The sequence below is a fragment of the Eptatretus burgeri genome, chromosome 1, assembly GCF_056783735.1.
Source record: "Eptatretus burgeri isolate ZD-2024b chromosome 1, Ebu_testis_v1, whole genome shotgun sequence".
NCBI lineage: Eukaryota > Metazoa > Chordata > Myxini > Myxiniformes > Myxinidae > Eptatretus > Eptatretus burgeri.
Genome location: NC_140961.1, coordinates 28,855,247 through 28,880,211, shown reverse-complemented (window position 1 = coordinate 28,880,211; position 24,965 = coordinate 28,855,247). Strand labels below are relative to the sequence as shown.

The window sequence follows — 24,965 nt, the reverse complement described above, 5'->3', positions numbered from 1 at the left end:
TTATTGCAGTACTTTTGTTTGTATTCCTCGTGTGTACACACTATTACTAACAGAGAAGATCTAGCCCCAGATACCTATCGAAATACCAAACTTATACACCTCCTCTGGTGATGATTAATGATAACGATGATTGTGTCACAATTATCAATTATAATATTTGGGCGCGGGATCAAGAACGGATTACAAGGTTTTGGGGACGAAGGTGAATAACTTCCGGGTCGATACGTAATGACGTCATAGACGTAACCTCGGTCGACGCCATGTCGGGATATTTGCTTTTCTACGGAGGTATCGTGGGGGCCTTTTGGAGCACCATTCTCGTCGTGGGTGAGTTCATCTTCCCGATGTTGCGGTTAAATCGCAGATAAACGTCATCTCGTTAATGGCGACGCGTGATGATTGAAAATCGCCCAACGTGGACCTTGTCGTGTTCTGAGGATGTTTCGTACTTCCGGTCATTGGGTCCTGAGTCCTCACCGAACCTGACCGTGGATGTTTGCGGACTGTGTCCTACCAGGGTCCTTCACGGGTCGTGACTCAGACGGTCATTGACCGTAGGGTCTTGTCCTTATTTATGTCGAGGTCGGAATTTCGGGACTGGAAACTGTCATCATGGACCAGTTGTGTTCGCTTTGGAGTGTGTGAGGTGTTGTCATGGTCCCTCATGGTGGGAGAGAGTGAGGTGTTGTCATGGTCCCTCATGGTGGGAGAGAGTGAGGTGTTGTCATGGTCCCTCATGGTGGGAGAGAGAGGTGTTGTCATGGTCCCTCATGGTGGGGGAGAGTGAGTGAGGTGTTGTCATGGTCCCTCATGGTGGGAGAGAGTGAGTGAGGTGTTGTCATGGTCCCTCATGGTGGGAGAGAGTGAGTGAGGTGTTGTCATGGTCCCTCATGGTGGGAGAGAGTGAGTGAGGTGTTGTCATGGGTCTCATGGTGGGAGAGAGTGAGGTGTTGTCATGGTCCCTCATGGTGGGAGAGAGTGTGTGAGGTGTTGTCATGGTCCCTCATGGTGGGAGAGAGTGAGGTGTTGTCATGGTCCCTCATGGTGGGAGAGAGTGAGTGAGGTGTTGTCATGGTCCCTCATGGTGGGAGAGAGTGAGTGAGGTGTTGTCATGGTCCCTCATGGTGGGAGAGAGTGAGGTGTTGTCATGGTCCCTCATGGTGGGAGAGAGTGAGTGAGGTGTTGTCATGGTCCCTCATGGTGGGAGAGAGTGAGTGAGGTGTTGTCATGGTCCCTCATGGTGGGAGAGAGTGAGTGAGGTGTTGTCATGGTCCCTCATGGTGGGAGAGAGTGAGTGAGGTGTTGTCATGGTCCCTCATGGTGGGAGAGAGTGAGTGAGGTGTTGTCATGGGTCTCATGGTGGGAGAGAGTGAGGTGTTGTCATGGTAGGAGTGTGTGAGGTGTTGTCATGGTCCCTCATGGAGGGAGTGTGTGAGGTGTTGTCATGGTCCCTCATGGAGGGAGTGTGTGAGGTGTTGTCATGGTCCCTCATGGAGGGAGAGAGTGAGGTGTTGGCATGGTCCCTCATTGTGGGCTTCATGGAGGGAGGGGGGACGTGTTTCTAGAATGGGGAACAAACTATACAATGGGCTTTTGTTGGGGGGGGGAGAGAGTGAGCACCCTGTGCAATGGTCTCTTGGTGGGGGGGGGGGAGTGAGACACCCTGTACAAAGATCTCTTGTTGGGGGGAGGGGTAGAGAGAGAGTGAGACACCCTGTACAAAGATCTCTTGTTGGGGGGAGGGGGAGAGAGAGAGTGAGACACCCTGTACAATGATCTCCTTTTTTGGGGGGGAGGGGAGGGGAGAGTGAGATACCCTGTACAATGATCTCTTGTTGGGGGGAGAGAGTGGAACACCCTGTACAATGATCTCTTTTGGGGGTGGGGGGTAGAGAGATACCCTGTACAATGATCTCTTGTTGGGGGGGGGGGGAGAGTGAGACACCCTGTACAATGATCTCTTTTGGGGGTGGGGGGGGGGTAGAGAGATATCCTGTACAATGATCTCTTGTTGGGGGGGGGGGGGAGAGTGAGACACCCTGTACAATGATCTCTTGTTGGGGGAGAGCGAGACACCCTGTATAATTTTCTCTTTCGGAGGAGAGGGGGGAGACGCTCCATACATTAATCCAGTTGAGGGGGTAGGGGCAAGAAATACCACATACAATGGGCATTTGCTGGGATTGCGTCTAATTTGATGAACCAAGATGTTTTATCTTCAGGAACGTCGTGCACCAAGAGACCACCTTGTTGTGCTGATCCATTCGTTTCATTTCTATCACTTTATGGTCTCTGACGTTTATCACGACCTGTTTGCCGATAAAGGTAAACCGTTGATACAGATTTGTTTTCCAAACAGTCATTTATTTCACCACTTATTGCGACACTTGCTTGGTATGCTTAAAGTTTTAAATTTTCCTTCCTCTTCAATAAATTGGTGAAAAATAAACATTTTTGTTTTTATTTTTATACTAATAATTGGTAAACAATCGATTGCTCCTTTTGATTAGCTATTTATTGTCGTATTTATTTGCTTGGGTTCTCAACCCCCAGCTCACCCTCCCTCTATGTTTCTGTCCTCCTCACCCCTCCCCCCCCCCCCGTAGGAATATGTTACACCATTTTTGGTCTTGGTTTTCGTTTTGACGTCGGATGGTAAGATTGAATCTCCTTCCTTTATGTCCCCAAACTCACCTTTGTCCCTCGTCTTTACAGTGAGCACCTATGTGCATTGTGTTTGTATCTCGCCAGGTGTTTCTCACCTCGTAGCACAACACAACCCTTTTACAATACTCTCAAATCTTTGATGAATTTTTTGCTCTGGCATACTGTACTTGGTAATAAGATGTTTTTGGGTAGAGGCCCTTGCCTTGGTTTGACCACTTTTACCCTTATTTTTCACCAAAAAGTTTTTTTTTTTTGGTGATGTTGTTGTTGACCAATTGATTAGCGTTGCATAATATTTCAGTGATTTTTTTTTTCTCTAAGATTCAAGAAAACTTTCCATCATATGGTCTGTTCTTAACAGCTCCTTATCCTGATCAGAACATGCTTGCTCATCCAGTTTACCCGGCAAATCACCTCCCCCCCGCTACCTTTGCTAATCTGTCAAAGTCGAGGTTTTATACGTCACCTCTTAATTCATTTATTTATTTATTCATTTATTCTCCATTTCCAGGATTGGTCACATGTTCCAAACTTTTTGATCCAAGCTTTGTTTTTATACGAATAAGGCATTTTCTTTTTCCTCTCCCCTCCCATTTTTGTTTGTCATTTGCTTGGTGTGTCCAGGAAGTTGTCATCCAAAACCAAACCACGAATAGTCGTCTATTAAATTTATTGCAACATGAATATGTTTTTTTGGAGGCCTGTAGTCGTACTTTCCATGTATGCCTCTTCCCTTCCTCCTTCCTTCCCTTCAATCCTCCCTCATTTCTCCATTCTCTTTCCACTTCATCCCACACTTCCTTGTATTCATTTCTTTCATTCCATTATATTAGCAGACGAAGCGAAAAGTGGGGTTGAGCAATTGGTTCACTTCCATCTGTCTATCTGTTTGTCTACAAACGTCGGTTGATGATCGAGGAACGGCTTAATTTAAATTTTGAACACGAATCGAAACACGAACCTGTAGTTTAACCGTACTTTGGCTCTGAATTCGTCCTGATCACGCATGCACAGAGGCGTGAGATAATATTTTACTCTGTCTGCCTGCTTGGCAACCAAACAAAATTGAAAATCATTCCAAACAGGAAATGTACTGTTTTTAACAATGTCGTAAAGGACACAAACAGACACGAAGAACTAATGTTACGTGTTAAATAAAGTGGTGTAAAAGACGCTGCAGCAACAGCAGTAAAATTCCGGGATTTTTTTTTTATTCCACAACCTTTTAAAATCTTTTATTTACTTTCAATTGAATTGTACATTTGAACACTGTAGAACACAAATCACCTTGTTTGCTCTTTTTTTCATAACCCTTTTATTTTAGTGCAGCAGATAATTAATCATAGCAATTGTGCAAATTATGACTAAAGCATGAAATTTTTTATCAGTGTTGGTACATACCATAAGCTTCATTTTCAGATCGGGAGGTAAGTCAGATTTGACCTCTGAGGATAGTGAGAGGTCAATGACCTCAATTACATTGAAATTGTTATTTTTTTCACGATTCTGGTGCAGTTTGTCTGTTTTGGGAATCATTAAAAAGGTACGTTGCCATGTGTTGGTCCCTTTATCTTCTGGAGAGCCTTTATACATAATCACAGGACGCAACCATGACTGAACAAGTGCTTTAAATGAGGTCAGTGACCTCAGAAAACAAATTTATTGAAATACACATTTAGGTTATTGTGGCGTCCAGAACAGCTTGCATGAAATCGTGTTGTAAGATCATCTGTGCAACCTTAATTTTCAATGTGCACTGAACATAGTCCATAAGCTTAAAGTACAGTGAGGTCAGTTACCTCAGACACATGTATAGTACATACCGGTACATGTAATACACACACATTATCCATATAGACGCATAAATATAAAGGTGTCTGATTGCACCTAACAGTCTCCCGAACATGCACATAATGCAGTGCACTTGAGTGCAGCCTTGGTGCACTTGCAGCGGCCGGTACATCCCTTCTCTCAGCCGCAGTGGATCAGTTTGTGGCAAGATTTTGATGCCTCTGGCAGTGTCGTCCAAAGAGGCTGCCACCCAGAGGCCTCCTTTGTCCAGCCCCAGTCAGATGGGATTGGTAACTCTGGATTCAGGACCAGAGTTTGGTTCCAGCAGTTGCCCTGGAGAGATGCACGCTTGATGTGCTGCTGGAGTGCTGCCTGCGTTGGGGGAATGTTTTCTGGAGCCCTATAGTGGGGCAACTTAGCATAACAATTGTGCATTTTGTGAGGAAAGCACTAAATTTGGCACACCAGTAGCCTATCATATTATGAACAGATTTGGATATTGGGCCATCTCAAAATTTTTGATGGTAGTGGAAAATGGCTGCCACAGCCATCAGCGGCTGAATTTGAGATGGCCCAATATCCAAATCTGTTCATAATATGATAGGCTACTGGTGTGCCAAATTTAGTGCTTTCCTCACAAAATGCACAATTGTTATGCTATATTTAGCTAAGTTGCCCCACTACTAGACTTGTATGCGAAGAGCTGTTTCCTAGCATCGTTCACTTCCATGGTGTCACTGGTGCGGTCATGCTCCAGCAGTGACATTGACTCCTCACTGACATCACTTGGCATTCGTAAGAGTTCTTCAAAGGCATCAATCACCTATGGGAACACTTTCCAAATCTCCCAGGCAGTCTTCTTCCCTCTGCCAGCGAAAGAAGACACAGTGTCGCACCCTGTGAGGGCATGGAAGATGGGGAGAGTAGCACATTGTCTTGGGTTCATGGCGGCAGCCAGTTGGTGAACAGCTATGTACCGGAAGCTGGATCCAGTACCAAGAGCTATCCACAGCTCATCAGGGTTGATGTTGTTGAATGAAGCCACAGCCAGTACCACAACATCAGTATCCACAGTGCGTATGGCCACCTTCCCGATCCCCTTCTGCACATCATCTGCCACATGTAGAAGCAGGCGAGTGTCCGTCTCCTCGTGTGAACATGGGGCGAGGCTGGTCAAGTCGGACTCGGCAGGAGAGCACAGGACCTCAGTTCCACATGTTGCATACATTTCCTTGCCATCTGCTATTGGAAGACGAATGGCCTCTCGTGACAGGAAACCAAAGAGCTCAGTCTTGTTTTGATCCACATGAAGGAAGTCCTTCCAGTTCTTAGGCATGACGGTAGAGGGAGCCACTCTCTTCCTGACGCCCTTGCCCATCTTCTGTCTGGTCGTGCCTTTCAGGCTCTCAGGTAGATATACATCCCAGATGAGGTCGAGTCTGTTGACCTTTTCGAGTTGAGTGGAGATGTAAGGTGCAAAGACTGTGTTCACATACTCTTCAAAGGTCTTTGCCGTTACAGGATTGAGCATTTCAACAATAGCTGCTCCGTCAATCATTGTGGCATCAACCCCAGGTGTGCTTGTGGTTTGGGTTGGTCTGATTTCAGGCAGTGTAGTAGATCTGCTTTTACTCCAAGGCGCAGTTTTCCTCCTGTTGATAATGCTGGTGGGGCTGCCTGGTTCTTGTGGCAGAAGAACTGGTCCAGATCCCCATCACGTGATTGGCAGGCAATATACAACCTCGAGAAGAGACTACAGTCACTCTTCACTGCGGCGAGTTGTATCTGCTGCTTTGACTGTCTTGGTCTGTGGCCGACTGAAGAGTGGCAACTTGTTCTTGGGCAGTGTTTCTGTACCTGGCTTCGTGCATAGTTCCAGTCTTTCTTCAACAAACTTTGTGTACTGCTCCTCACCAAGGGACTCGATCTTCCTCACAGTTTCTGCCACTGCGGTGTCCATGATGTCTCTCGTGTCAAGGACCAGTAGATCTTGAGTGTTCTCTAGGAAGGGATTCCCCATCTCTTCAAACACTGCTATAAGTGCTCTGACATCCTTCATAAAGGCTGCTTGCACTCCAGGTTTCTGGTCATGGTGAAGATGCCCAGTGTCATGAGCACCGCCATGTCCTCTTGTCGCCTGCTCTTCAAACTCTGCAGTGATCCTGGCTATTTCTGGCCCTGCCACCATCCAGCGTCTGAGTGCCCCAGGGTTTCCTGTCAGTCCAATAGCTCCACCAGACCCTTTGACCACAGCGTTGTTCTGTTCATGACATTGGTCATTTGCCATGGCAGAGAACTTGTTGCTGGTCTTGTGTACCACAAACTTCCCAGACTTGAATTCTGCCAGGACATCTGGGTGTTTGTCATCAATATTTGATTCATTGGCATCAATATTTGATATGTTGAGGTAATTGACCTCTCACTGTCCTCAGAGGTCAAAGCTCGACACCTGTAAATAATTACCAACGCTGTTTGGAATATGTAAACACTTTTATTGGAACACAAATGCATGGTTTGTACATCATAAACATGTTTACCATTAACCAATGATGCCAAACATCAATATTTTGAAACTTTGAGGTCATTGACCTCTCACGGTCCTCAGAGGTCAAATCTGCCTTACCTCCCGATCTGAAAATGAAGCTTATGGCATGTACTAGCACTGGTAGAAATTTCATGCTTTAGTCATAATTTGCACAATTCTTATGATATGAGAGATTATCAGCTGTACTATATAGCAGTACAGTACTTGGATAAAATATATAACGGCATTTTACGTCATCTTGACCAATCATAGACCCCGCCCATGTCCTTGTTTCCCAAAACAGTGTGGGGTAATGTTTTCTATGAACTCTCTAGTTCTTAGTTTGCTTCCTTTCCTCAATTTATCACCCCTTCAACTTCAACCCCCCCTTACTTTCCTTCTGTGGTGCATCTGTAATAAATAGATGGTTTCATTCTCAACACTATAGAACGGCATGGGTGGAGCGCATATGTCCACCAGGCTGAACAGTTAATATTTTGTATCCCCCTGATAGGTCGGATCTAGATCTGGACCTGAATTAAAATCGAATCAGCTTGTTCTTGTTACCTCACCATCTCATCCACCAAGTTTTGTCCTAACTCGACTACAAGGTTTTGAGATATCGTGCTATATATCGTTTTTGGCCCCATCTTCCAAAGGTGAAGAATCACTTGAAAAATTAAAAAATTCTCGTAACCAGATCTGGATTCAGATCTTCACCAAAATCGAATCTATTCGCCCTTGTCACACACCGAAGCTCTGCACCAAACTTTGTCCGAATCCATCCAAAACCTTTTGAGATATCCTGTTCACAGACAGGGGTGAAAACGTAACCTCCGTCCACCTTCGGTGGCGGAGGTAATAACTGTTAGTAGGGACTGTACAGCTCTGAATGAAACAGTTATAGTATATTTAACTAGCGTGTTCTCTTAAGTGTTTGTAGATATTGTCACAGCTGATGTCCGTGTGCACCAGGTTCCTTACAGAGACCTCACCTTACATGTGGGCAAACTTGGGCGTTGGCATTGCCATCTCCCTGTCTGTGGTGGGAGCTGCATGGTGAGTTGCATTATTTTGCGAACAAATCACTTGTATGCACGTTTTAGCCATTTGCATTCTTTGCAGGTATCTGATTTTTTTCTCGATAAAATTTGGAGAATGCAAGGTCGACAGAAATTTATTGATTGGAGGGAAGGGACATGGGGGACCTGTACTTCGGTTTGGTGGTTCCTTGCTTGGTCATCAATCCCATTGGCTTGGGATTGAAACCAGTGGAAGGATTTCTAAACGGATATCATGAGCTGTGTCGTTTTTTTCAACTTCTTCGAGGGAGATTAAAAAAAAATCCATCGTTCCTTTATAAAGGTGTAAATTACCCATAGCTACCATGAATAGCTATCAAAAAAGGAGATTATTTGGTCAAACGTCCTTCCTTTAGCCAACTTTAAAAAAAAAAATTCTCCTTTTTTTATATTTATAAATGACTGTGCTTGGTTTGCTGATGATTAACTTGGATTTTGTGATAATTTTCCTGTTTTTCATTGTTACAGGGGTATCTATTTGACAGGATCGAGTATTGTTGGCGGTGGTGTGAAAGCTCCTCGAATTCGCACGAAGAATCTTGTAAGGTGTGGAACTTTAAATTTTTTATCTTGCCAAAACGAAGTTTTTGCAAGATATTGTTACGGTTGTGGAAATTCGCAAACCACCATTCAGGTCCCATAGGTGAGATATCTCTGTAAGTACATGTGTAGTTAGCCCCAAACCCGTTGTTTAGAGGGAATAAATGTGATTCATTCGGGCTGCGACGCTTTGGATAGCCGTTTTTCTGTTCTATCTTTATTTTGAACCAACCGCCATCACACAACAACCACCAACCACAACGCCGCTTAACAACAACAACGCCAACAGCCACGACCTTTAACTTCACAACTCGCTCCCACATCATCGCATCATTCCATTCCCAAACGCACCATGACCATCAAACCACCACCATAAACCCTCCACCACCCTCACCTCCCTCCTTCTACCGCCATTCCCGCAACACCTGTGAGCACCGAGCGTCGGGCTGTCCTGGGCTCGTACAAGATACGCGCCGAGCTGCGAGTGCAAAATGCGGCCTTTCCGAGGAGAATTCGGATCAGGAATGCTACACACCCACTTCTGATCCGTCCAATCAGCAAGCGCGGGGCGGCTTGGCCCCGCCTCCAGGCGCGTCTGTGTGGAATCGAGATATGCAAATTCTAGGATCAGGGGAGATTCACGCCCCTTTTCCTCCGTCCAATGGGCGAGCGTGGCTCCGCCCCCGAGCTCATCCTGATCCGGAAATTTGCATATGGGTTCTCCTGCCGGCCTTCAAAACGCCGAGCAGAAAAGCAGAGTGAGGGGCAGAAAAGCGAAGAGAGTTTTGGGGCAGAGAGAAAGAAGAGTTGTTGCGCAAGAGTTGTTGCGAGGCAGTCAAGTCGGGTTGGAGCGCGGAGTGGAGTCGGGAGGCGAGGGCGTCCAGGTGGTTTTCTGCAGTCGACTGAGGAGAATTGGGGGAAGAGTCCGAGGAGCTCGGGTCCGAGGCAAGGAAGATGGCGGTCGGCGACGAGGTCGCGGTGGAATCGCTCGTCACGGGACCCAAGTAAGCCAGCTATACTCTTTCCCCAGAGCATCAACAATTCCCCCTTTCCCCCGCGCTGAGATAGTGCGAAAAGGGGGCCCCGTTCCCACCCCACTCCAAGCGGTGCCAACGAAACCCGCGAAGGAGCACGAAGTCGGGGCACCCCCGCGCTGCCACATTTGCGGCTCATCACGAAGACGCAGGTAGGACCCCCCCGGTCTCGCGGGCCTGGCCGCTCCTCCAGGTCCCGCGCACACATTGGCCTACGGGCCTGTCTGCCCCCTTGTCTTTGAGGGTGGCCTTTTCTTTTGCTTTTGAGTAAATGTGTTGTTGGCGCCGTCTGTAAAGTAAAACTGTGTCTGTGTTGCCGTGTGCTCGCGTAGTCAGTGGTGTCTCTGCGTCATTGTTTCTTTTGTAGCATTTGATATATGTGCATTCTGTTTGGCTGCATATGTGTGCTCTCCGTGTGCCGCGGAATAAATGTGCATTATGTTGAACTGTTTTCCCATTTCGCTTCGTCTTTTCTTTAATTGAATCTCCATCTTGCTTCACGTAACGGGTTCGTCGTGGGCTTAATACGCCCGATAATCGGAACCGTCGAGGCCGACGATAACACCGCTCAGTTATCCCGATAGCACGGAACGGATCGCTTAAGCAGCCCGTGTCTGGAGTCGACCTGCGGCGAGGTGCGATCGCCCGGTCTACCATCCGTGTGGGTACTTAGGTCGGTCGAGTTTGGCGAACAACCCTATCCCACGCGGGTGGCCGATTGGCACGATCGTGGTGAGGCCGAAAGACCCACCCGTGACTAGCTCCCGGCGTTAGTCCGAGAGGGTCACGACAGAATTGTCCGTCCGGTGGGCGATGTGCCGCGATTCGAGTTACGTGGCCGTTCGCACGCCGTCGGGCGCGAATTCGCAACAATATGTTAGTCAGCTTGTATGTTTATTTTTTTAATTTTTTAATTTTTTGTTTGTTATCTTGCCAAAACGAAGTTTTGCAAGATATGTTAGTCACCTTGTATGTTTTTTTTTGTTTTGTTTGTCTGTAATCACGTATAAAAAAATTCTGCAGAGCACAGTTATCATCGGAAATTTTTGTAACTTCGCATATCAGAGGCCTATAGAGGTCCTTTTCAGTGCACAAAATTTTGAAGGTCAAGGTCACTTTGGCGCAAATCAGGGGAGTCGACGAAACCCTTATTTTTTGAGTAATTTTGATCGGATCGTCTTCAAACTTCATGGGAATATAGTTCATGGTCTGGCGCTCAGCTGATTAATTTTTGGTGGTGATTGGCCTTGACCTTCACATGTTTTTTTTTGTTTGTTTGTTTTTTGTTTTTTTTGGTCTGTAATCACGTATAAATCGCTCTGCAGAGCACAGTTATCATTGGAAATTTTTGTAACTTCGCATATCAGAGGCCTATAGGAGGTCCCTTTCAGTGCATAAAATTTTGAAGGTCAAAGGTCAAGGTCACTTTGTCGCAAATCAGGGGAGTCGACGAAACCCTTATTTTTTGAATAATTTTTATCGGATCGTCTTCAAACTTCATGGGAATATAGTTCATGGTCTGGCGCTCAGCTGATTAATTTTTGGTGGCGATTGGCCTTGACCTTCATGGTTAGCGCCTGAGGTCAAACATATTTGACCCAAAGGTCAAATTTTCAAGTTTTGGGAACCATATCGTGTAGTACCTCAAATTGAACACCTCGATGAGTGCTTTCTAGATATGTCAAGCTTGAGACATTATGACATCATTTGGTGACGTTATGAGGCAAACGCATATTTTTCATCGTTACTCTGTAGAACGATTCTCATCGGAATCTCTCGTTGGCAGATATTCCTCAAGGAGTCGCTCCTGGTGGATAGCCGCTCTGTTCACCTCAGTGTGACCTTAAATAAGTCACTCATGTTCACATTTTGGCAAGATACTGGTCACCCTGGGGGTGACATTGGTTTTTATTTTTTTTTAATTCTAACTTGATCTTGCATTCGGCCAAGAACTACTTGTATCACCACTTCCCCTCCATGAGAGCAGCACTATTGCCTGCCAGCACTGTTCGAAACGATTATATTCTGATTTTGCATTCCTTTTCTTCTCTGCTCAGAGATGCTGTCTTCCAAAGCTGAGGAACAGACTTGTTTAACAGTTTTTATTGACTGTTGATGTAATTTAACAGTTTTAACCAGACACAGTGGCGTAATGGTTAGAGCGTCTGCTCCGAGTCTGGGAGGTCGATGGTTCAAACCCTGGCTGAGTCGTACCAAAGACTTTAAAAATGGTGCCTGCTGCTTTCTTGCTTGACGTTCAACATTCAAAGTTATAGAACACGGCCTTTCAACAATAGGTTGGCATCCATGGGGAGGAGGAAAATCCTCCTGAGGAAATACCCTGCTGAGTGCGGTGAGAAAGGCGGTGCCATTGTTGTGAGGTTGCTGGCACCCAGTGCCCTGGGAGGTTACGGCACTTCCCCCAAGCTCATTGGCTGTGCTTGTCTCGTCTAACAGTGTTGTCTCGTGTATTCCTCTGTATGTCCACGTGTGTGTGATGTGTATGTTCCACTGCGTGCTTCAGATACTTTTTAAAGATAACAAAAATATAAGCTGTGTGTCTCATTGAGTTCCTTCCCATGTGGTTTTTGTGCTGGGTTTGTGTCCTTGTCCATGGCACATGCACGTTTTGGCTTTGTTTGGGTTTATTGCTGTGTTTCCTCAACTTCCTTTTTTTTGTCTTGTTCATTTATTCCCTTACTTGTTGCTGCACTGCCCCACTGTCAGTGTGTTGCCTCTTTCCCCTCTCTGTCGGCTCGCTCTTCGGTAAGCCTCAATTTTGGAGAGAACTTCTGATGTTCATTTCCTGCTAAGGATTATATTATCCAAATTTCTGAAGCCATTATGTGCCAAGACCACAGCTCTCTCTTTCTCTCTTTCTCTGATGCACCATACTCTTCGAGGAGCATCGGTACTGCCGAAGCAGCTTCTTGAGCAAGGGAATACTGGGTGGTTTGCCATTGCTTTCCCAGCAGTAGTTAGGGCAGGAATTTGTAATTGGTTCAGGGTGCCGGCGATAGCTCACCTACTCTTTGCGAAGGACACCGTGAGACCTTTAACATCCACCCACTGATGCCGGTAGACGGGACGCCCGTTTAACGTCCATCCAAGGGATGGCACCATGCATTGATGAATCACCCTGCCTGGGAAACACCGGGATGACAGTTTATAGCTGGGTCTGGATTCCAACCCAGGCCAGACATCTTCGAGGCGAGTGTGCGTACCTTTTTAGGCTGGCCTACTAGCCCAAAACCACAGCTCCATTTAGTTTTTAAGGTTGTCCACCATTTATTTTCTCTCTTGCTTCAACTTTGCTCTCTGTGGAGGTTTTATGAAATAGAATTAGAGGACTCTTTGCATCTACACTGTTTCGCTCAAAGTTTCCCAGCCTTTATATCAAAATGATTAAGAGTTGGTGATGTCACAATGGCTTTCTGCTCTCATCCTCAAATCTGAGCACTGTTTCTGTTTGTACATATTTTAGCTTTCTTAATGTTTATAAAGCTCAAACAAGGTATTTTGTAAAAAAAAATGCAACCCATATAAGTTTTTTGTTTTTTTTGTTACTTTTTTAACTCTCCATTGAAACGACATGAAACTTGAATATGTGGAATAAATTAATGCAAAAATGAAACTCGTGATTTCAGAAGACTGTTTCCAAAACGTTTTCAAAATGGCTGCCTTGTTGCAGCAGGCACAATTGGATCCTCCTGGTGAAATTGTCGATAACTGCTGCATTACTGAACCGGAACAGCTTTGATGTTGGTGGCAATTGCATTTTTGAATTCGTCAATAGTCTGAGATCTCCCCTGGTACACTCTATCATCCTTCAGGTAACCCCGAAGATAGAAGTCAGGAGAATGGGGCGCCCATTCATCATCTGTCCTCGAGACGATTCGATGACTGAATTTCTGTTGCAATCACTGTGTCGATCTGTTAGAAGGTGTGAGGTGCAGCCCCATCTTGATGAAACCATTGCACAGCCCTGTCGATGTGGCGCTTCCTTGCTAATACGACCCAGAACTTATGGATAACTTTCAAGTACAGTTTGGTGGTTACAGTTACTGATTTCCCTTCTTTAGCTTGAAACCAGAAAGGCCCAATGATTCTGGATTTGCTTATGGCAACCCATGCAGCGCATCTCCGGCTGTGCAACGGCCTTTCAAGAACGTCAACAGGAGAACTAAAACCCAAAGCACGTTGTTTTTAGAGTTAACGTGATCACTTAAAAGAAATTGGGCCTCGTCAGAAAACCACACATTACTCAGAAAAATTTTGTTCTGTTCACATTTTTTCCTCGAACCAGTCACACATCATCACACGAAATTGTTTCTCATTGTTTGGTAGTTTTTGCTTCACTTGTATGTGATTATGGGTACACTTGTAGTTCCTGATTCAGAATTATTTGTGTACTTGATAAAGATAAGTTCAATTTGTGAGATCGACGCCGCAGAAATTTCCTGGGGCTCCTCAAAACTGCTTCACGGATCGCTTCAATGTTTTCTCATGATCTTGCAGTTCTCGGGCAACCAGACTTTGAGCAATTGAGATTTTGTACTGTCCCGTGGGACTTGAACCTCTTTATCAATCGAAAAATAGCAGACTTATCTGTGGCTAATCTGGTCTTGAACTCTTTCTGAATCCTGTTTGAGTCTGTTTCAATGATTTTGTGGCAAAGTGAGACCACAATAAAGATCCTCTGTTTAATTGTCCATGCCATCTTCAAAATTAATAGGATGACTGTGTGATGTTTGCAGTTTTTCCTCCAAACGATGCTTCATACAAAGCTGCAACAGAAAAAAGAAGTTGTATTAAAAAATACACATTTCACTTAACTTTAAATAATGGGGTTGGGTTTTATCTGTTTATTTTATTATTATTTTTATTTTTAATGAAACATCCTGTACTTTTTGTATGAATGATGAAGACATTAGTAATCGGTGCAGGCCATTCAAACACTGAGGCAAAATGTTACGAGGAAAGTGGGTGGTCACAAACTATCTGACCCATTTCTTCAATCCACTCTCCCCTTTTCCTCCTCCAGCATCATCTTCTGCGAGGCAGTCGCCATTTATGGAATCATCATGGCGATCATCATCAGCAACATGGCTGAGGTGGAGTTGCATGCGTACGGGGCTGATTTGCTTGGCCATGGGAATAGCAAACGTACACGGTCTAATGTGGAATTGTTTGTTATCCCACGTGTGAAGCGAAAAACAGGGCTAAGCAATTGGTTCATTTTGTCTGTCTGTCCACAAATGTCAGATTGTGATTGAGGAACTGCATGATTTCAATTGAATGTTGTATTTTGAACACGAATCGGAAAACAAACCTGTAGTTTAGCAGTGCTTTGGGTCTGAATTTGTTCCGATCGCTCATGCGCAGAGAGTGAGATGATTTTATTTACTCTTGCTGGCAGTCAAACCATATTAAAAATCAATCCAAACAGGAAACTTACTATTTTTAAGGATGTCATAAAGGACACAAACAACAGGCATGAAGGACTAATGTGGAGTGTTTCATAGGGTGATGTAATAGCCACTGCATCAACGGCGGTAAACTTCTGGGATAAATATTTTTTAATTTTTCGTAATGCCTCTGCTGACGAAGTTGCCAGAAGCATTATGTCATATATATATATATATATATATATATATATATATATATATATATATATATATATATATATATATATATATATATATATATATATATATATATATATATATATATATATGACTGCTTCAATAGTGATAAAGTTCCGGAATTTTTTTTAACCAACTTTAAAATCATTTTATTTCAATTGAATTATATACTTGAACACTGTGTGGGGTAGTGTGTTCTATGAACTCTCTAATTGGAATTAATGTTATGTTTCTCTTTACCAGAGTTTCACCGGTACAACTCCTAAGACTATTGGACATAAAAACTATCATGCAGGTGAGAAGCAAGTCAAAGTGGTATATTTCTTACAAGGGCCGCATTATATCCCGAACCATTCCCTCACTTCCTTGTAACCCCTACACTTTACAATATTGTTGTAAGTCCCATTTAATAACTTTGTAGATCGCTTCTGGCATGAAGAGCACTGATCCTGCTTCCCTTTTTGAAAACTATTTCACTGATTCTTCCTTTGTTTCAAATTCCTTTTTTTTGCTTACCACATCCTGAAACTTTACAATCCAGCACAGGTCCAGATCCACACTCCATTCACCCCCTCTCTCAAGTCTTGCATCTTTCTCTAAGATGTGTCCTTGATATTCACATCACTTTGTGCCACCAGTCTTTCCACCCACCTATTTGTATTATTATTATTATTATTATTTTTATTATTATTATTATTATTATCATTATTATTAATATTATGTCAACCACACAAGCCAAATTATATGTTGTATGTTTTTTTTGTTTTTTTTGTTACACTTGGCAGCATATTCCATGTTTGGTGCTGGACTGACGGTTGGGCTGTCAAACCTATTCTGTGGAGTATGCGTTGGGATAGTGGGAAGCGGTGCAGCCCTCGCTGATGCCCAGAATCCCTCTCTGTTCATCAAAATCCTTATCGTGGAGATCTTTGGCTCTGCTATCGGCCTCTTCGGTGTCATTGTATCCATATTGCAGGTAACCATGTTCAGCTTGTCATAATGCCTGTTGTTTTCTTTTCCAATTATTCATGTTATTCTTTCATATTAGATATATCTCTCTGCTTGTACTCTGTCTACTCTGAGAGGTTGTTTTCTCGTGTAGTTTAACATTTAGATGCATCTGTCTTGTCACCCCACCCCCGGTGCCTCCGCTGCCTTTCTGTGTCTCTCATGTCCTGATATCACAGATACCATTGATTTGGGATGAGTAACAATGCAGGTTGGGGGAGAGGAAAAATTGGGATGGTGGATTCCATGATGCAGCCCGTCACATGCAAAGTGGGATGAAAATTAACGATTAAAAGAAAAACTTTTGACGGCTTGAATAATCGTCTGATTAAAATGAGAAGATAAATGGGGTATAAAGATTGTCGCCATTTGAATATCATTAAAACTGTAAGTAGAAATATATGCTGATGCTTTTGGTGTCATGGTTCTCATGAAGTATTTGAGTAGGCAGCTGACTTTTATCGCCTCCCTCTTACCCAGCATCCTCCACCCCTCCCCCCCGCCATACCCCAGAAAATAATGAAATTCTCAATGAAAACTCCTGCATTCTGAGCAATTAAAGGGCGGCAACACACAAAATTTTCAGCCTTAAAAAGTCAAAATGTATTTTCAAAAAAGTCAAACAAGAGCAGCTACCAACTGTCTTCCGAACATGTTTCTGACAGCACGGGCTGGCCATACATTGAAGATAGATAGAACTAACATCAACAATCCAGACCAATCTGAGTCCTTGTCAGAATCATCCTTGTCAGACTTGCAAATAGACTCTTTTGCAACAAGTTCAACTTATTCTGAGGTTTCAGACTCTGTCCAGTACATTTTGGGATCTGTGTACACGTCGGCATCCTGAATTTGTGTTGGAGTCACATCCATGGCATGCCCTGCATTGGATACTTGGTTCACCTGAATGTGAGATTTTGTTGGCAGTTTCATTCGATTTCTCTTTTTTTTCAGCCACAAGTGCACAGCAGTTTTGACAATAGCTTGATATGCTATTGAATCAGGTGCTGGACCATGAATACAAACATGGACAATAACTTTCAACATTGAGCCAGTCAACCTGTTTCAGAGTCTTCTTTTGACAGTGTTTGAAGTACTGGCACCCCTCTCAGGTCAGGCATTTGAAACGGGAAGTAATGCAACTATCTCGGCAATATATGCAAGATCAGGGTAAAGTGCTTCATCGTGGCATTTCTCAGAAGGTGAGTCAGCAATCATTCAGTAGCAGTCATCACTGCTGTTCCAGACGTCACATCTTCAGGCATATTTGGCTTCATAACATCGTTATGTGATATTTCTTCCCCTGACACTCTGCTTTCAGCTCCATTGTCCTTTTTCTCTGAAATCAGACTCATCTTGCTGGTAGAAATGACTTGAGTTCGGTCAGGTATGGGAGCATGCGCGGAGCAACACGTCGCTGCGTCCTTTCCATCGGTACTCCAGGGGCCTCCGTCTGACACCCCCCAGGTAGATGCCTGGCTCATCCCCATATCCTTGAGATGCCGATCAACCTGCTGAAACCACGAGGCACGCCGTCTACCTGTTGGCCTTTTCCACTCACGAGGCCCCCTCGAGAAATGACTTGCCACGTCTTAAATCTGCTGATAGCCATATTCTTTGTAACTGGGCAAGTAAGATGATGGCACAACGATTGAATCAAAGATTACAAAAGAAGAAACAAACTTATGAGCAATCTGAGAAGTGTCAGTCTATGTTTACAATGAGAGAATTGACATATTTACACAAAGCCTACACTTCTGTGGATACCGTACATGTTTCGTGTAGTTCTTTGAACATCTTGAACATGTACAAGGACTTGGGGTTCGGTTGTCTTTTGTGGATTAAATTAATCCTGTTGAGTCTAGTAATGGGCATGTAAGAACACGTATCAAATACAATTGACATTTAACCCCTCAGGCATAGATCCGTACAAAATAGATTGTTTATTTCAAACATGAAGCTTTAAAATTCAACATGTGATGGTTACTGCTTGGATTGTGGTTGTGTTGTTGGGGTAGTTGCTGTCCATCATCATAATCATGATGATGATGATGATCATTTTACAGCCATTTCCCATGCTTGCACGTGTAAGCCGTGGTTCACCTCATGGCTACTTTCCAGGCTGCACCATCCCTTGCTAGCCCTTTTACTGTGTTAGTCCTTTAACTCGAAGATCGTCTCTCAGCAACACATCCCATGTTTTCCTCTGATGGTCTCCAGCTCTTCTTCCATTCACATTCATATTTATACACCTCTACACACAACTACCCACCCACATCCTTTCCACATGTCCGAACCATCTGAACCTACCCCTACGCATAACCTCACAAATGCTTTCTATACCAAACCTATCTCTAAATTCCACATTTGGTTTCCTATCCCTCAGTGTCACATCACACATCCACCTCACCATTCTCATTTCATTTCGTTCACACCTCCGTTCATCCTCCTTTTTGATCACCCATGTTTCACTGCCATACAACATCACGCTTCGAACGCAAGCTGTATAAAGTTTTCCCTTTCAATTGGAGAGCGGTCCGTCTTTATGTCAATCGGGGTAACAGCTCCCTAAACTTCCTCCAGCCACTTCTAATTCTTGCATTCACTGCTGCTTCCACAACACCACCTGCACAAATCACATCACCAAGGTAACGGATTTTATCTACACATTCCAGAGATATATCCCCCATAAACTAACCTTTCCACTCGAACTGGAGCCACTTGATTACCTGCGCAAACAGCACATTTGAAGTCAGGAACCACCTACAATCTACCCCTGATGCCACTACACCTCTTGTGCACCCAGAAGTTGCAAGATTTACACAATATTGAATTGCTACCTACACCTTTTCTGCAGATAGCACAGGGCTGCCACCTCTTTTCTTTTCTTTTTCCACACTTCCTACCCCCACACCACCAATTAGTATTTTTGTTTTCCCTGTATGCATTTTCCTCTGGTCTTCATATCCTCTTTCCATACTGTATATTTACCCATTACCTCTTCCACCCTGTCAACTATCAGCACGAGGTCAGGTCATCAACAAACAGGAGTTCCCAAGGTAAGCCTCCTCTAAATTCTTGTGATTATAGCCTCAAGAACCATGATGAACAGGATTGGGCTCAAGACTGACTCCTGATGAACATCCACTTTCACTTCAAAATCCTCACTCTGCAATATTGTAAGATATTGCAATAATGTTTGGAACGTCCATAACAAATGTCCATCATTATTGTAAGAGGTGCACATTCTCCTCAAACAACAGTAAGAAGGAAGAACTTGTACTACAGTGACATCACATCACAGCTCATTGTATATTCAACTGCCACAGTTCAAATATATTGTTACGGATTCGCGCCCGCCGGCGTGCTGACGGCCACGTAACTCGAATCGCGGCACGTCGCCCACCGGACGGACAATCCAGTCGTGACCCTCTCGGACTAACGCCGGGAACCAGTCACGGGTGGACCTTTCGGTCTCACCGCGATCGAGCCAATCAGCCCCCGCGTGGGATAGGGTTGCTCGCCAAATTCGACCTACCTAAGTACCCACGCGGAGGGTAGACCGGGCGATCGCACCTCGCCGCAGGTCGACTTCGGACACGGGCCACTTAAGCGACCCGTTCCGTACTATCGGGATAACCGAGCGGTGTTATCGTCGGCCTCGACGGTTCGATTAATTATCGGGCGTATTCAGCCCACTACCAACCCTTTACGTGAAGCAAGATGAGGATTCAATGAGAGAAATGACGAAGCGAAGCGGGAAACAGTTCAACACAAAGCACATTTATTCGCGCTGAACGGAAAGCACACACATTCAATTCCACCAAAAGCACATAGAAAAGAAGAGAAACACAATGCAATTTTACACAAAAAGCAAATGCGACAATGCAGATCTAATACCGATTACGCGAGCACACGGCAACACTTATACAATTTTACTTCACAGACGGCGCCGACAACACACATTCCAAAAAACAAAAGAAAAGAGAACACCCTCAAAGATGAGGCAGGCCTGAGGCCGAGACCGGGTCGGGCCTACCCGTCTGGTGATGAGACGCGGAGCGGCGATGGTGCCTCAACTCCGCGGGCCTCGCGGGCAGTGTCTGGTAGGGGGTGGGAAAGGGGCCCCCTTGGTCGCACTATCTCAGCGCGGGGGGAAACAGGAGGGGGTTGCTGATGCTCGGGGGGAAAGGAGGATTTCTACTCTGCCTCGAGTCCCGCGACGAGCGTGTCCACCTCGGCCAGGTCGCTCCGTCGGCCTCCCTGGTGTGCAGCTCCCGGCACGACGCGAGCACCCCCTCGTCTGCCTAAGCCGCCTCTCCACAGCTCCGTCCCCTTCGCTCCGACTCCAACGCACACGACGACGACCAACTCCTTCTTGCTTCTTCTTCCCAACTCCACCGACTGCGAAGTCTTAACTCTCAATTCACTTGACTGACGAACGCGATCGCTTATATAAGCCCCGTGGCTTCGCTCTCTCATCTTTGACCCCCTCCCTTCGACCTTTCACCTCGCTCCCCATTGGCCCGAGAAAAAGTGGGCGTGAATGCTTTTTGATCCATAAATTTGCATATAGCGATCGCCCTCCAACGCCCTGGAGGCGGGGCCAAATCGCCCCTCGCTCACCGATTGGACGGCACAAAAGTGGGCGTGTGTCGTTTTTGATCCGTTTTTGAAGCAGAAAATCCGTGGTTTTGTACACGCTGTTCGGCGCGCGCCCTGCACGAGTCCAACACCGGTACCCACAAGCGGCGCAAGAACGGTGGCGATGCGACGGTTGCGAGGTGTGACGTGAAGGTCGTGGCGGTAGTGGTGAAGCGGCGTTGTGGTTGGTGGTTGATGTTGTGACTGGTGGTGGTAACAATGGCGGTTGGTCCAAAATAAAGATAGAGAAAGAAAAACGGCTATCCTGAAGAGTCGCAGCACGCATAAATGACATGTATTCCCACTAGACAACGGGTTTGGGCCTAACTACACATATACTTACCGAGATACCTCACCTAAGGGACCTGAATGGTGGTTTGCGAATTTGGTAACCACAACAATATAATTGCCTATTTGAATGATAGACAATTACAACACACCTTTACGTGTTGCCGGTATGAAGCAGTCCTCAATCAATCCATTCTTTCTTTGTTTTCTCCGTTCCATTGTAAATGACGGCAATGCTTGACCGGCCACCTATTTGAAGCAGAAACTACTCTAAAACATGTGGGGTGCATCTAATTATCAAAAGCAACCAAAATTAACCCTTTATAATCACTGAAATTAACCTCATGTCATCTTAAAACAAAGTGAAACTAATCTCGTCTAACCACTGTAATTAACCTCATCTAATCACTGAAATTAACCTCATCTAATCGTAAAACTAACCAAAATTAACCTCACCTAATTACAAAAATTATCGTCATCGAACCATCAAAATAAACCAAAATTAACCTCACCTAATCACTGAAATTAAAAAGCCTGGCGTTGGCTTAGCGGTTAGGGTGGCGGCTTGGGATCCTGGGTTCCTAAGTTCAAGCCCTGTTGGCCGCTGAATTTATACACCAGGGGGTTGACTCAGCCTGTCATCCTTCTGAGGTCGGCAAATTGAGTACCAGCTTGCTGAGATAATTGAGCCATTCGAGTATCCTGCGTCGGAGTGGCGATCCGTCCAGGATTGTGCCCAATAGCCCAGGAAACTGCTTCGGCAGCACCGACACTCTCTGTACAGAGTATGGTTCCAATTATTATTATTATTATTATTATTAATCACTGAAATGAATGTCATCGAGCCATCAAAATAAACCAAAATTAACCTCACCTAATCACTGAAATTAATGTCAACTAATCGTAAAACAAACCAAAATTAACCTTGTCTAATCACTGAAATTAACCTTGTCTAATCACTGAAATTAACCTTGTCTAATCACTGAAATTAACCTCATCTACTTACTAAAATTATCCCGTCTACTCACTAGAATTATCCTCGTCTAATCACTGAAATTAACTTTGTCTAATCACTGAAATTAACCTCATCTACTCACTAGAATTACCCTCGTCCACTCACTAGAATTACCCTCGTCCACTCACTAGAATTACCCTCGTCCACTCACTAGACTTACCCTCGTCTACTCACTGAAATTAACCTCGTCTAATCACTGAAATTAACCTCGTCTAATCACTGAAATTAACCTCGTCTAATCACTGAAATTAACCTTGTCTAATCACTGAAATTAATCTCGTCTAATCACTGAAATTAACCTTGTCTACTCACTGAAATTATCCTCGCCTAATCACTGAAATTAACCTCATCTGATCATAAAACGAACTGAAATTGACCTCATATAATCACCAAAATTGACCTTGTTTAATAACCGAAATTAACCTCTTATAATCACCGAAATTAACCTAATGTACTCTTCAAAAGGAAGCTACATTAACCTCTTCCATATCTTGTCCATACAATCAATGATGTCTGAATATTATAAATCATTGTCCAAAATCACACCGGTACCAAAGTTGACCATGATTTGTAGATAATTTCCACCCCTTGTTTCTCCATTCTACTTTTCTTCTTCTTCGTCTTTTTTTTTGTTTATTTTCCCATGTCTCCTCAAACTTAATTTCTACTCATCCTCCTTTTTCTTCCTTTGGCTTTCCTTTCTATTTTTTTCTCTTTATTCTTTCTTTTTCTTTATCATCTCTTGTGATATTTTCCCCCTCCTTTTTCATGTCCTTATTATCATATCCAAGTAGAGTTTCACATCGACATTTTACTCGCACGTTATATCTTGTTTTAAAGTTGATACCACCGTGTGAGTGTAATATATTTTATGCTGATAGTGTCAAATTTGTATATCCTTCGGCACCGTTGTTGCTCATCCCGCTTGTTTTTTTTTATTCTCGTATACCTCCGATGTTGTTTCCATTGTTTGTATTCATGGTGGGCTTCTTAACGTTAACGTTTGATTTCACTTTATTTATTTTGTTCTACTTGCTGTTAATGTATGATGGGCGTAATTTGTTTTGTTTCACCTTCCTCACCTGCAAAGAGATATCATTGAAGTTGCCTGCCTCTCAGAAATCTGGTGTACGATGCTGCACAGGATAGAGTTGTCAACAAGTTGGTTTAGAAACTGAAATTATTTGTCACCAGCATTCTAAGAGTAGCTGAGTATTCACTGGCACTATGGCAAAATTCCAAATTTCTGCCCAAAACCAGCAGGGGGCACAGCCACGCTCCCAGCAATGATGCAAACCAGCAGCCACAAGCTACACATGAAATTAATGATGACCAGCATCCTGGGATTCTGTTCGTGCTGTAACTAGCTCCTGAAGATCTCACCCCGAGTTAGGCCTCTGGCTCCCCACCATCCACGATGGATGGATCGGTGGTCCACGGCCGGGCTTAGTAACAACACACCCAACACAGTTCAATTTTAGATTGTGAGCACCCTTTCATGGAGTTTGGATAAGCAAAATGTTCTTGGTGGGATAACCGGGATGGAAGCCAAACGGATGATCGGAGATTCGTGAGTTGGATAAGGCTTGAAGCAATGAAGGATTCCATCACTTTGCTTTTGATGGGGAGAAGGATGATTGGGTCTCGAGTTGGGTGGAAGAAAAAAAAAAGTGTATATATATTTGATCTATCTAAGGTGTCATAATGTGTGGAACAAAGGTTAAAATCCCCTATTCCTTGTGTTTGTCCATTATCTACTCATGTTCTTGTAATTCATGTCATTGGACACTAATGTCTTCCTGAATGTGATATGTACCATACATACTCTACCATGAGCCTCAGATCAATGTAAAATAAATAAAAGACTTGAAGTGGAGCTTTTAGTGTTCCAATGACAGGAGGAACACGGCCAGTAAACATCGGTGACCATTCCGCAAGTGGCAAGTTGTGTCGAGCTTTATCACCTTCCCCCTGCTCCTGCCCTTTTGCCCTCGTCTCTTTTCAGACGTCCAGAGCGAAGATGGGAGATTGAGTCCGGAGCTGCATCTCCCGCTAGTACTGCACCCACGGTGGAAATTTCCATTCTGCTCTCCAACCCCCACTCCTGCTGTTTTTGTTTATCCAGTGCAAATTTACCGTGGAAGCGGATCCGCAGCATTGCTTGAACTTTGTGTGGCGGCTCAAGAAAGATGTCATTGAGTTTACTTCGATTTGTTTCTTCATTTTCTTTTCTTTTTTTGCTGCTTGGTGGTTCCGTCCGTGTTTTTTTTGATTCCAGTCATTCCATGCTGTACAGACTTGTGCTTTGGGCCTCTTAATCTTTGTTTTCGTTTTGGTTTTGCCCATTTGCACTTTTTTTTTTTCCTTTCCTTTCGAGTTCACGATTAAAATGGGATGCGTCGCACGGTGCTCTGCACCCTTTGGAAGGACTTGATTTGGATGTTGAAAGTAACTGAATATGCCCGTTTCAGCACCTTGATGCTTCGTCATCGTATTGCGTTTCCATCCTCATTGCCAATTACCTGCTGTTGTAAAATGTGTATGTGGTCCTGTATTTCCTTGTTTAAAAAAAGTGCTGTTCGTCTCGTCTTTCAGCCTGGGGTTTATAATTAAGGAAACATCGGTAATGATTTTCTTTTTCTCCCCTTTTTTTTGCACACTCCTCCTGTATTTAAAATGAAATCGTTTATAGTGGTGGAAATAAAAGGTTCGCTCGATTGTGCAGTA

At 44.3% G+C, this 24,965-nt stretch overlaps 1 protein-coding gene across 1 annotated transcript; it reads left to right on the top strand.

Moving 5' to 3' along the window:
* Window positions 1-183: 183 nt before the first annotated feature.
* On the top strand, window positions 184-24,965 carry ATP6V0B (ATPase H+ transporting V0 subunit b). Its single transcript, XM_085876918.1, has 8 exons — window positions 184-327; window positions 2,607-2,655; window positions 7,958-8,041; window positions 8,533-8,610; window positions 14,683-14,752; window positions 15,527-15,578; window positions 16,069-16,259; window positions 24,244-24,965. The coding sequence occupies exons 1-8, from the start codon at window positions 261-263 to the stop codon at window positions 24,268-24,270; spliced, it is 618 nt and encodes a 205-aa protein (XP_085733044.1). The 5' UTR covers window positions 184-260; the 3' UTR covers window positions 24,271-24,965.